The 13277-nt window shown below is 39.0% G+C and overlaps 1 protein-coding gene across 1 annotated transcript in view; it reads left to right on the forward strand.

The window, feature by feature from the left end:
• Positions 1-1827: 1827 nt before the first annotated feature.
• PIGN (phosphatidylinositol glycan anchor biosynthesis, class N) overlaps positions 1828-13277 on the forward strand; it is a gene marked incomplete at its 5' end in the record, with an annotated part of 80441 nt that continues 68991 nt past the window's right edge. The window contains 5 exons of the mRNA XM_010185605.1: positions 1828-1949; positions 3089-3187; positions 8010-8116; positions 11734-11858; positions 13097-13227. Of these exons, the coding sequence (XP_010183907.1) occupies positions 1828-1949; positions 3089-3187; positions 8010-8116; positions 11734-11858; positions 13097-13227 (584 nt within the window). The remainder of the gene's footprint in view (positions 1950-3088; positions 3188-8009; positions 8117-11733; positions 11859-13096; positions 13228-13277) is intronic.

The following is a 13277-nucleotide window of genomic DNA, read 5'->3' on the forward strand; positions in this document are numbered from 1 at the left end:
CGGTTCACCGTGCAGAACATCATACCTGTTTTGCAAGGGCACCCAGGAAGGTGGAGCAGTTACTGGGGGGACGGCACACCTGCCATGCCTGTTGTGCCGGGAAGAGACTCGTTTCCATTCTTGTTGGTCCCTATCCTCTAAGTCCTCCCGTTTGCTATGGTCAGCTATATTCTTTCTCTGTCTGGTATGTGTTATTGTTGGCTTCAGATCCTGTGATACAGCCCCACAAAAGCAAAAGTAAATGATTGCTTTCCAACTCAATAGAAATAAAATTCTAATCAAAACAATTTCCTACCTGTTGTGACAATGAAGTGTGAGGGGGACCAAAAGTGTTTTATTTTTGGCTAAAATCTTCTACTAATGCTAGTGCAATACATTTTGATCCGAGTCTCATGAGAATAAATTAGAAACCACTTTAGCACTTAAACCCTTTTTCCAAAGTAGTACTTTTTTCAATACAACATGTCCTAAAACCTAACTGAGATGTGAGCTAAGAATAAAGTGTCAGAGTGCTTTATCACCTTTTATGTTTTTCACTGTAATGTTTGGGCTGTGCCATATAGTCCTGTGAGCTTTCAAGTAGACCTGAGGATGTAAGGTCTGAGGTGAGTTTAAAAAACCCCAAACCAACAAGCAGACTGTGAATCCTGCAAGCTTAGAGTGGAGCCTGAAATTTTAGGTTGTGGTTTAATTTTTACTTCATTAGTGAGAAATATATTTAGAGCTGTGTGTATGGATCTTGTAATTCACAATTGTGTAAAATCTCTGTTAGAAGTGAAGTTAGAATCTACTTGGCCAAAAACACATCCAATAAAAATATAGCAAATTTTGTAGCTTATATAATATGAAATGCAATTTCGCACAATTAGAGTTGACTCTAAAAAACTGCTTTGAATTTGTCCAGAGAATTCTGCTCCTTTTTTCCTTAAATATCAGTGTAAGGTATGTCCCGGTGTGTTTTGTTTTCTTTTCCTTCTCCCCTTGCTCTGACAGTGGGCAGTGAGTCTTTCCATTCTTCCAGAAGATGGAGACAAGAAAACAGCTTATGGTAATGCTCACTGCTTGCTCTCCGACAGGCTCCAGCTGTTCACATCTTCAGCAGACAAGAGTAGTTTATGAAGCTGTTTCTTGCACTTAGGCTTTGTCCTCCATTTTCTTTGCTTTTCATCTGTTGTAACTATTGTATGTGTATAATCCCGAGACAATTTGTGTCTTTCTGTATATGTGGTGAGAAGGTGTTCTCCTTCACTTCAGTGTAATTGCAAAAGATAAAAGGTTTGCTTAAATTTTCTCCATGTCGCTGAAATGATTTGCACCTTAGATTTACATGGTTTTTAAATTCTCTTGGTGCTGACTTTCAATATTCAGCACAGATAGAGGCAGGCATGGTCACAAGAACTAATTATAATTGAGCATATTTAATGAGTGGGAGAAGACTGACCCAGACACTTTCAAGCTAAATGGAAAGAACAAAGAAAAGTAACACTAGGCAGAAACAACCTGATGGGAGTGGGGGGGAAGTAAGCTATTGCAGAAAGCAGCAGAAAAAAAACAGTGTGTTAATTCAAAGTGTATTAGAACACCAGCTAAACTCATCTGTTTGTGGTGCTGATGGGCCACAATAGTAATGTTCTGTGTGAGGTGTTATAATATAGAACTACTTGCACGTTAATGCTCTGCTTGTTTTGCTACACAGCAGGTGGTAGTGAAAACCTGGTTTAATCGGGGTTTTTTTTTTGCATTTCCTACCTGACATCTACCTTTCACACTTTTTATCTGCAATTCATTGTACTTTCAAGCATTAACTGCCTTGTATCCTGTTTTCAGGGGTATCATAGAGAATAATGGCAGCTGGGGAATCTCTCACACCCGGGTCCCAACAGAATCCAGGCCAGGCCACGTTGCTCTCATAGCTGGATTTTATGAAGATGTCAGCGCAGTTGCTAAAGGTAAGCTGGTCCTAAAGCTTTGAACGCTGTCCTCCAAACTAAGGTGTTTCAGTGATGTGCTAGGCTTCTAGATGATTATTGATGTAGTGTTTTGTATACCAAGTTTATATGGAGCAGAATAATTTTGGATGTATTTGCCACTCTTAATTTTGATAGCTATGAAAATAGCCTACATAAGTTGATAGTTTGTAACATGATAAAATTTAGCACCTGGTGTCTAAAAGCAGAAGTATCTTATGGAGTGACCTCTTCGTGTAACAGAGTTTTTAATTATCATTGGGGGTGTAATGGGAGATGAGTAAGTAGACGTCACAAACAAGAAGTGAACTGCAGCATCTTAACTGAACCATTGCTGGGGTGATTTGAAGAATCAGTAGCAAAATAAAGCAAAAACCCCACCAGTGTGTTTTGTCCAAAGCTACCTGTTACTGCATGCTTGGAGTTACTAATATGAAACAAGCATTTGCATTACTGGCTTGGTCTTTTGCGTGGTCCTCTGCCTTCCTGGCCTGAACACTTGTAATGTTGTGTGTTGGTTCTGAACAGGGGAGGTAAGAGGAATTATTGGATCTTGTCCATGTTCCTAAGCAAAAAGGTTCTTCCTCCTGACAACTGCTACAAATGCAGGATTGGCAGGAATTGCTGTTAAGAGCATCTCTTTATATTTTTGTCAGCTGTCTGGTCATGGAAACAGAAGATCTTGAAGGTTTTATTGTGATGAGGTGGAACGTGACTGCTGGAAGTAGGATATATGAGTGTGTAATTTATTGCCTAAAATGCCAAAAGCTGAGTTCAGACAACAGGGGATTTAGAATTCAAGAGAATTTTAGCTGTTTAGAAGGTAAACCAGCTGTGTGTTTTGTCTGTTTGAATCCCTACATAATGAGATTGGCTAAGGTTTTCAGTGCACTTAGTGAACAGGGGACTAATTGCAAATAGAAGTTGAAATGGAAGTCAACCCGAGACTTGCAAAGTGGAGTTCACGGCGAAATAATGTAAGGGAAACTTTAAAAAACCCAAACCAACCAACCAACCAAACCCCACAAACAAAAAACCCCAAATATTTCATATGATCAATCTCAGCAGTCAATGAAACCTTCTGGCAACCCCGTTTAAATTCAGGTGTGTTTGTTTAACAGGATGGAAGGAGAATCCAGTGGAATTTGACTCTGTTTTCAACGAAAGTAAATATACTTGGAGCTGGGGAAGTCCAGACATTTTGCCAATGTTTGCAAAAGGTAAGGTTAAATTTTGTGAGTTTTTAACACATCAGGTAGTGAAATAGAGACACTTCCAATTTTTGAGTTGGAGAAGGTGAATGAAGTTTGCGTATTTGTCTATACCTGATTTCTAGTTTGTGAATTCAAGACTCTGTGGACAAAAAGAAGCAAGCCTTTAAAGAGGATGCCCATTTATGACTCATCCTTTTAAACAGGCCTTACAAAATTCTATCAGCATACTAAAGGAAACACACCCTTAGTTGTAAAGGACCTAGTATTTCTTCTTTGGTTGAGGTTTAAAGCTCTTGCCTGGAAGCTTGCAGCTGGGGTTTTTGTTTCTCTGCATGCAGCTCCCAGTGAGTTGGGTAATAAACTGCAGCTGTGCTTTTTGAGTGTCTGAGCTGGAGAAGTAGCTTATCGTGGGTTATCCTACTTCTACTGCAGAACAGTAGTATATAAAGAGAACTGTACACAAGTAGGAACTGCCTGGTACTATTCCTGAAGCTGAGATCTTTTCCCCATGGTGTGCAGTGTGCTGAAGTCTTGTCAGCCCAGTGCAATTACCTTTGAGCATGCGGAGATTGCTGAGCAACACTCCAAACATTTAAAGGGTCTCCAAGTTTAATTTGTTCTTGGAAGAATGAAGGTATATACACCCTTTCCCATAATCTCAGAGTGAAACAGACTGAAGTGAAAAGGGGACAAGCTAGGAGTAAAGGGGACAAGCTAGGAGTATATGCTGCTGTTCTGCTCTAAGTATTGGCAATGACAAATCAGAAAAATGTGGTAGGCAGGGTAAGAATGGAATCTAATAATGTTTTAGAAAAAGCGTACATCTTATTTCTCATGATGATTCTTGAACTTTTTCTGAACTCGAGTCTCTTCCTCCTCTCCTGATATTCCCCCTCCACACACCTCTCTTCTGTTCTTTGGTTGAGCCTCATAAGTTTATGGTAAGCTATAAATATATTCCCTGATAATTTCCCATGACCTCAGATTACAGTTTGTATTTGGGCATATTGTGATGGTGGTTGGGGAGAGGGGAAAGGTACCACACTGCCCTTGCACAGACTATTTACATTTTTGGAAATATGTTCTTGGGAAAATATTTGGGGAATTCAAGAATTTCCCAGAGCCCTGTCCTTCTCCTAGTTTTGTTTGAGTAAGAAGATAAGCAGAGGGCTTGGAAGCAGCTTTGATGTTATCTAGAGGGATGTGCAAAGGTAATACCATACTCTCGCTGTGTCTCTCAATGTGGCTTGTTCCGAGTGGCAGCAACAGGGAACTTTCTTTTGCAGGGGCATTCCCCCAAACTGAGAATGGGTTAGGGCAGCACTGTATCTGAGAAGTAGATGCTGTTTGGGAAAATAAATCATCGTTTCTCATGATAGAAAGGCAGATTAACTTCTTTCAGTAGAAAAAGGTATTTCCCCTTCTTCCAAAGAGGAGAAGTTTCATAATACAGAAGGGAATGGAGTCAAGTCAGGGACTGGAATTCAAGGTCAGGCTGGATGGGGCCCTGAGCAACCCGATCTACCTAAAGATGTCCCTGCTCACCGCAGGGGGGTTGGATAGTGACCTTTAAGGGTCACTTCCACCCCAAAACACTCTATGATTCTAAGTGTTTGTTCTTTAACTATACTTTTACAAAAAAGCCAAAAAGGAGATAGGGGAGCATCTATTAATTTCTCTCCCTCTTTTCATGTTGAAAATCAATGAGGTCACAGGGCTCTTTCTGTGTATGTTTTTCATGCCAGAATGTTCAGAATTTCATTAACTGTTTCACTGCTTTCGTTGGATGATGCATAAAGAGGATGTAACTTCTGCTGGGTTTTTGGGAAGGAGAGAAAAATCCTTTGTTTCCTGTCATTGTCTATGTTCTTCAGGTCCTTTTCCTGTCATAAATATTTCAATGAAATAATTGAGAATTCTATAGAGAAGCTAAATAAAATGCTTACAGATCTCTTAACCTCAAAATAGATGCACATGAAATCTAAATTTGTCAAAGTCTCAATGACTGTGTGATTAGTGTTTTAGTCTGAGAAAATGTCTGAAGTACCTTTGGGACTGGTGTGCAATTTACTTACATCGTAAACAGGATTAAAAGGTGTTAGTTTCTAATAATTAAACTTACTTAAGCTACAGAAATTCAGTGTGCTAGTTGTAACCTTCTTTTCTATGCTATTTTTAGATTATGACCTTGAAATTATCTGAAAATAATGTGCTTTGAAAATGCCAGTGTTATTTCAGAATGGTCTTTAAAATTTAGTGTTTTTTCTTCTAGACTTGCCAGAATTTGAGGTTTGACTTGAACAGTCCTGTCCTGTACTGTTTTCTCATAGGTCTAGGTTGGAATATAATCCAGAGAGCATGAAAAAGGAGCTGAAGTTGTTGCTTCTGTTGAGGGAGGTAGATATTAGTCATTTACACCCAGATTCCGATTAGTTCCATAGGATCCTTTGCTCTCTCCTGGAAACTAGCAGCAAGGCTTGGGTCATTGTTTAGTTTGAGTATGAAGAAAGGGTATCATCGAGACTGGGGGACTACTGGAACAAACTTTTTTCAGAGTTCTTTTGGATAGACAGACCTCTCTGTCTCCTCTTCTAGTTCCTTCTTCCTGCAGCGCAACAAGAAAATTCCAGCTTTCCTCACATTCTTCACTTGGCTGTTTGATGACACCTCTCTGGTGACCACGCTCAGTCAGCTCAGTGTCTGACTGACCTTGTGCCTGTTTTCCTCTCTTCTGGATCTGCAAAATTTGCTAGCAAAAATCTGCTGCTGGTCTGGGCTCTGACCCACGAAAGACTTGTCAAACACAGGACCTGCCCCGCTAGCAGAGCTTTGCTTCCTGCAGTATGTAAATCTTATTGTAAGGCAGCGATAACTTGTTCCTGATCCTAGTATTTGAATATTGATGCTGAGGGTGAGACGATGTGCTAGACAAGTCTGCAATAGGATTAGGTGTCTGGTGTGGGAGTTTCTGGCACCTCCAGTTATTTCCATTAAGGTAACGGCAGCACCAAACCCTGTAGAGCTCTGTGCTCACTTCTAAAGAGTGTTTTCATCCCTGGCTTCTTTCTACTTATCTATCTCATCTTTGCTTCCTCATCCCCAGACTTAAAGTATTGGACATACTGTTGCCTGCCACCTCTCAAATGACAGAAATAAAACAGTATTTGCAACATTTTTTGTAGTAGGTTTTCTTATTAAAAAAAAAGAAAAAATTATAAATTATGCAGGCACTCCAGGACTTTCCTAATATGACTATTTTGCCACTGTTTCTCTTTATAGCAATGCAGGGTTGAGTGGGTTTTGGTTTTGGTTTTTTTTGTGTGTTTGTTTTTCCTCTGGCAGAAATTAGAAATGGGTAAGTAGTAGATGTGTTCCTTTGCCTGGTCTGCAAACTGCATGCTTTCATTTGGGTTCTTTGTGTGACACCTCTCAAAGACAGGTCTTCTCGGGTTTGCTGTGACACTGCGGAAAAACAGCACAGCACTACGCTCTGAGACCATCAGTCATCCTGACAGTGTTGGCCAGGGCTTATTTCTTCTTTTGAACTCATTTATCCACCAATTGAAACTCTTTAACTCACTTTTTAGTGCCTGGGAGTATTTTCTTCCTTTTCTTTCATGCTGTGAGAACTGCAGTAAGTGTTCTGGGTTATAAGTAATAGTAACGTCTCCTGGGGGCAGGGGGAAGCTCCACCAGAAAAATCTGTGCCAGCTTTCATCTTCCTGGCCTGAAATACCTGCATCCCTTGTGTGGGTTTGGACATAATCTTGATTAAGCAGCTTCCTTATAGTGGGATGTGAGTTCATTCACAAGCCTGGAAGCTTACAAAACTGCATTATATAATTGTGACATCCAGCAAATCAGTTACATTCTCTGTGGCCATCAACTGATTGAAGAACGTTTTCCCCTCTGGGAGTTTTTGTAGTCACGGTAGAAATAGCATTCTCTAGCTGTAACAGCTCAGCCATTGATTGAATTATTTCATTAAACCCTACCTATCTTCAGATGTTTCCAGAACTTCAGAAGTTTACTTTCTTTTAAGCCATCATCTTTTTTCCACCTCTGTCTCTGCTTTGTGGTCTTGATAGTAAGTACAGAGGGAAATTGCCTTGTCCAGATGCTGTGTTTTCACATCAGTGGCCCTCATGTTGTACTTTATGCCTGAACATAATCCAGTAGTTCTCTCTCTGATATTTTGAAACCATGTTTTAAAGATGCAGACTTTGAATATTGTCTTTCTGAAGTTGTCCACTTGGCTTTCAATACTGTGTTGCCTCCTAGAATATATGTACAGTTACTAAGTTAGATCCTGTTGCCTTCCTTATGGCATGATGTTTTCCTGTGTAAAAGGCCTTATTGATAGGGCATTGTCCTGTATGATTCAGTTGAACAACCAAAAGCCAAGTACATTTTCTTAAACTCCCCCTCTCAAAAAAACCCCAACTTGTGTTCAAACAAGGCTCTTAATGTGTAGCTTCCGCTGTTAAGAAGTTTCTCAGTCAAATTTCTTGTTTCAAAACTACATTCAATTTGCTTTAATTTGGGTTTGTTCTCTCATCTGCTTTTCCGTACTTTATTTCCTCACCTGGGGACACTGCATAACATTGCTCCTCATTCTTCTGAGGTGCTGATAAGCCAATGAGTTAAAGTGATACCCAGGCTTCAAAAATTGCTAAATTACAGGAAAGTTTAAAACAAGTGACTTCTCTCAGGACTGCCATTCTTGATAGGTTTCTACTCCTATGCATTAATATCAATGTATTTTTGACTATGAGAAAAGGAAGAATACTTTTCTCTGTCTCCTATTCCATCTATATTGTTTTTGCAGGTGCTACTGGAGATCACATTTATACATTTTGTTACACGGCAGAAAGTGAAGACTTTGGAGCACAAGATGCAGCCGAGCTTGACATGTGGGTTTTTGATCATGTTAAGGTGAGCAGAGAATCTTTTTATGCTCTGTGTATAAAAAGCACAGCTGGATGTTAACTTTATCATAGAACTAGAAAGTAAAAAAAATTTTGAAAGTCCTATCACTTGAGGTCATAAGTAAAAGTTGCTTGAATCAGTTATCATGAATTCTGTAATGGGAGCTTAGAGGAAGTATTTGTCAGTCAATGCTAATAAAAAAACTAACACTAATGGAAGTACCCTTGAAAAACATTCTTGGTTTTGCTTTGTCTTAAATTTGCATATAATCTGAAACCCATCTTGGAGTTCTAAAGACTTTTAAAAAACTTGAATGTGATTAGTTAAGGATTTTAAAACAGGTATCATGGTAAGTCCTCATTATGAGAAAGAAATAGACTATATTATTGACTTAATTTTTGTCAGGCTTGTAGCCATTGTAATTATACAGTGTGGCTTGTTCTGATGCACATAGCTGGGTCCTGATTATCTACTGTGGTTCATGCTATGTGGTGGCTGCCAGAGAGGTCATGGTTCGTTTGGGGAGGGGGGAGAAGGAGGGAGAGGCAGAGACAGCTTAGGCCCTGAAGCGGTATGACTTGTTCACGTGGTGCTCTGCTCAGCTGACTTGGGTCAGTGCTGGTTCATGACTGTTGTTTTCTGTGACGCTGTCCCTGTAAGTATTAATAGTCCAAGGCACATAGTTTCTGATTATTCATTAATTCCTGTATTCATGTTATTCCATGCTACCTCACTTGTCCTGGATTAAGAAATGCTGATAGTGAGTATTGGTATATAAGTATCTTTATCAGTGGAGCAATTAGGTGAGTTACTTTCTAGATCTCCTAACAATGTTAATGGAGTTTAAGACTTAATAAAATTTTTTCCACAAGATCTCTGGGCTGTATGCATTAACATTAGCTAACCAGCATAAATCAAACCAAACCAAAAATAAATCCAAATAAATAAATGAACCATATCAGACTCTATATTAGGAAGCCAAGGATGGGTCTGGTTTAAATAGTGACGTATGGTGGAAAAGATCATTATAGTTTGCTGATTTTCAAAGGAAGTGATTTTCTGAGTCTGCAGGTGAAAAGATCTTTTTTCTAGCTGCCATGCTCTCCCTTAATGTGCGTTTGTGCCAGGCTGCGTGTTGTCATGCATATGAATTATACAAATCAAATTAGGCTGTCAATTACACTTGAATAGCTGTTGTCCTAAAGTTGCACCCTGCTGTCATTTGGAGCTGCACAGGTATGTGAGGGTGGTACTACCTTTCTTTTGCTTCAAAACACCTAATGACATTTCTTCTTTCAAACTATAATGACACGTTTAATATATAAGTCATTACTGATGAGTTTTTACTTTGGAACCAGCACCATTATTTTAAAGACTTCTTTTGCCCATGTAAATTTCACACTGTGAATGGATAGGACTTGATTGACTGCTGTAAAACACTCATTCCATTAATCATCTCTTCAATTACACATCAGTGATTGCCTCAGAAGTGTGAAACTTGGGGCTGACTGAGGTCACTCTGCTATTAGAACTCGAACAACTCTCAGCTATGCTGGTGTGATTATATATAAGTAACAACGACAATTTGCCGAAATCTAAATTCTGCTTTGTCTACCTTTCTTTTCTCCTTTGAGTTTTAATACAAATATTTAACAACATATCGTTTAACTCTGTCGGGCAAGGTGATCTCTGGATTTCTGCCTCTTTAGGAAGTAGAAGGCACTAGCGTGTACTCCCTCTCTACTGTGTAGTCAGCAGGTTCCAAGTATCACAATTGACTACTTTTGGCTTCCTTTGCCCCCAAAAAGATGGGGATGAAATGGAGAATGGCTACCTAATGTTTGGGCTAATGTTTGGCACTCTGAAACTTGTGCTAGAACTCTGAAAAGTTCTATGGGATAAAGTTTGCTATTTGCTCTGGGGAAAGATGCCACATCTTAGGTTACACTCCTCTTCCTTTCATCTCATCTCATCTCATTCTTAACTAGCCAGAGGTTGGACAAGCTCTTCTGGCTGCTGCTACTGCTCTGGGTTATGAGGGGGGGAGTGGAGTGATTTTGGTACGTCATAGGGACTTGTCTGGTGGGTGAAAAGAAGCTCAGGCCTTGCCTTCCTCACAACAGTTTCTTTCGTTTAATCAGGCTGTGATAGAAAAATACCTGCCTTCTAATATTGATCTACATATTAGGATTTAATTTTGTGAGTTTCCTGTTTGTCTGTTTTGATATATTGTTTCCTATTATTTAATTAAAAATGAGAAAACAGAATTATACCATGTCCTGCAAATTACTGGTGTGCTCTGGAAGGCTTCTTCAGTCTGCAGTCAGATATGTGCAGGTGGACAGAACCCTGTGTGAAATGGATATTTCCATAAAAAATAATGATATTTCTATTGAATGTGATCAGATTTTGTTCTTGTATCTTTATTTAAGATATCTCTGGACTTTGGTTACGATTTTGTTTGGACAAGAGCTGAAGTTGAGAGCATGCAAATATTGGTCCGTGTGGCTTGTGTATATTCAGGAGGGGAAAAAAAGGGTGGAATTGTGCACTGCCTTGGTTTCCTGACACATCTTACTGTGATACTCTTGCTGCCAGTCTGATCTTCCTCTGGGCACAGTGACTTCTGTTTACAGAAGGTGTGAACTTTAGTTTTTAGGAGCTCCACAGCTATCACAGGTGTGTGGTGGACTGCTCTGTCCTTTGGTGGCAGAAATGGTTCAGTGGCTTTACCAGCATTTTCCCTAGACCCTTGTGTGAAGTGTGAAGACACTTTCCTTTATATTCGTGTACTGAAAGAACCTTTGGTTCTCTGGATGCTCTTTGAACTAAAACCCTGCCCAACTTTGTTTCCTTGGGCAGTGCTGTTACTAAGGAGATCATGTTGGAGTAGCTGTCTGCCTGCATTTTGCATTGCTGTAATGTGGCTGGTCTAACACAGAATAGCCATGTCAAGACTCATTCAATCTGAGGGGAAAATCCCCCCGTCATCTGCCTCGGGGATGCTTAAGTAGGACATGTGCAAGGCGGATGTACGTTCTGTAGTTCATGCATTTGCAAAGCGTGTCTTGTTTTGTTCTGGTGTAATTTGATTTCTCTGAATGAGTTGTAGCTTGTTGGTATCTCAGTCCTGCAAAACCTGCTTCCAAAGCAGGAGTATTTGAGACCTTTTGCTTCTAGACTGAAATCAATAAATCAGTGGAAATAAAAAGCCATAAGTGGATCTCAGGAATGGTACATAGTTGTGATTACATAGGAAACAAAGAAGGGGTGATACTGGTTATCTGGTTATTATTATCTGATATTTCTGCCTAAAGAATCTCAAATAACATTAAAAGCTCCACCCAAAACAAACAAACCAACCAAGCCCCACAAAAGCCAAAACCAAGCAAAAAGACCCCTCAACTTGAGTAGTGTTGCCTGTCTTAGACTGAAACTTTTGACGGACTATATTGATGGTAGTTATCCTTGAGGAAGTAAATTGGGGAGTAATTAATTTTTCTCTTTCATAACTCTAATAACTATTTTGACATGAAAACAGCTCCATTTTAGTTTTAATTGGCTGCCTGTCATATTTTTTTCTGTTGTACTCAGATTATATCTTAATGGCTTATTCCATACAGAGCTTCTTTAATTCTTCCAGAAGTAATCAAACATTGTTCACTGCACTGAATGAAGACAAAGTGGTTCTGTTCCTGCATTTGCTAGGCATAGACACAAATGGGCATGCTCATCGGCCAAACTCAAGGTAATAGAGAGATTAAACATTTTTTTAATTGTTTTTAAATGCATACAGTAACTTTTTTAACAGTGCTCTTTATCAAGCCTTAGACAAGACTTGCAACCTTAAGAGTTTCTACAACAGGTCATGTATGTCACCATGATTTCTTTTCTTCTGAATTTTCTGTGGGTTTTTTCTTTGTTTTAAAGTCTCCCATGTAGAAGTGACAGATTTTTGATATATGCAGTGTGCCTGGTTATACTCCTCTACTTTAGCAGGTCATCTTAGTTATAGTCAACATGTGAGGATATGTAGGAAATTGTGGTTTTAAATATAAAATGGAATCAGTTCTCTGATTCCCCATGGCTAAAATGGTAGGGTTGAATTTATAGACAACAGTAAGTTCAGTAATAATGGCTACAAATTTCAGCACTGTGCTTTAGCTTTCCTTAGGACACTTGGATGAATGGAGTTTAGGTTAACAGTACTCATCACCAGTTCAACTTGAAGTGTGCTGTTTGAGAACTTTGCTTTTATTTCCTCATATGCTTTGAGTGTAGGATATTATGTCTTTCTCTTGATCCTTGAATACTTCCAAAATCCTTGCTCTGACTTCCTACATCATTCCGAAGTTCATACTTGCTGTGCGTGTCATGTTATTTTTGTTATGATTTTTGAAAATGGAGTTTTAAAATTACTTTAGCAACAGCAACAAATAGGACATTAGTTGACTGAAAGTTAATCGTGGTTACTTTTTCTAAAAATGGACATATTTTTGGTTCAGCCTGTGTTCCACAAAACTCTGAGTTCTGTGATGATCTGTGAATCAGCTCAAAACAGCCCCTGCATGGTGAGATATTTCTTTGTTGTTTAGTTACTGGCTTAAAGTCAGTTTTGAAACTTATGATTTAAGGTGTTTGAGTTTTCCAGAATTCCTTAGTTTTGGTATTCTCCTTAACTTACCTGATAGCTGTGGGTGATTGAATTATAGTCAAAGACAAAGGTCAGATTTGAAATATAAACAAACATCTATGTGAGACTGTAGTTTCAGGATCTGAAACTGAACTTCAAACTGTGCTGTGACACATGTAAGACTTGGAGAAGGAGAGATTTTACACCTAGAATGCCTTTTGTTAGCTTGAGGTTCTGTAGAGGGTAAAGCTGTCTATAGTCAAAGGGCTGGGCATTATGACCATGGATATCTTGCTTTATACCAAGTGTGAGAGCTGCTTGCAATCTAATAACATTTTTCCTTATTTTTCTAGGGAGTATGAGGAGAATATTAAAAAAGTTGATGAGGGTATTAAAGAAATTGCTTCAATGGTTGAAAATTTCTATGGAAATGATGGGAAAACTGCATTTATTTTAACTTCTGACCATGGAATGACAGATTGGGGTAAGTCTTTTTAAATGTTGAGTCAGATAAATTTATGGATGAGTATCTGG

The sequence above is a fragment of the Mesitornis unicolor genome, unplaced genomic scaffold (genome assembly GCF_000695765.1).
Source record: "Mesitornis unicolor isolate BGI_N332 unplaced genomic scaffold, ASM69576v1 scaffold21595, whole genome shotgun sequence".
NCBI classification, from domain to species: Eukaryota; Metazoa; Chordata; class Aves; order Mesitornithiformes; family Mesitornithidae; genus Mesitornis; species Mesitornis unicolor.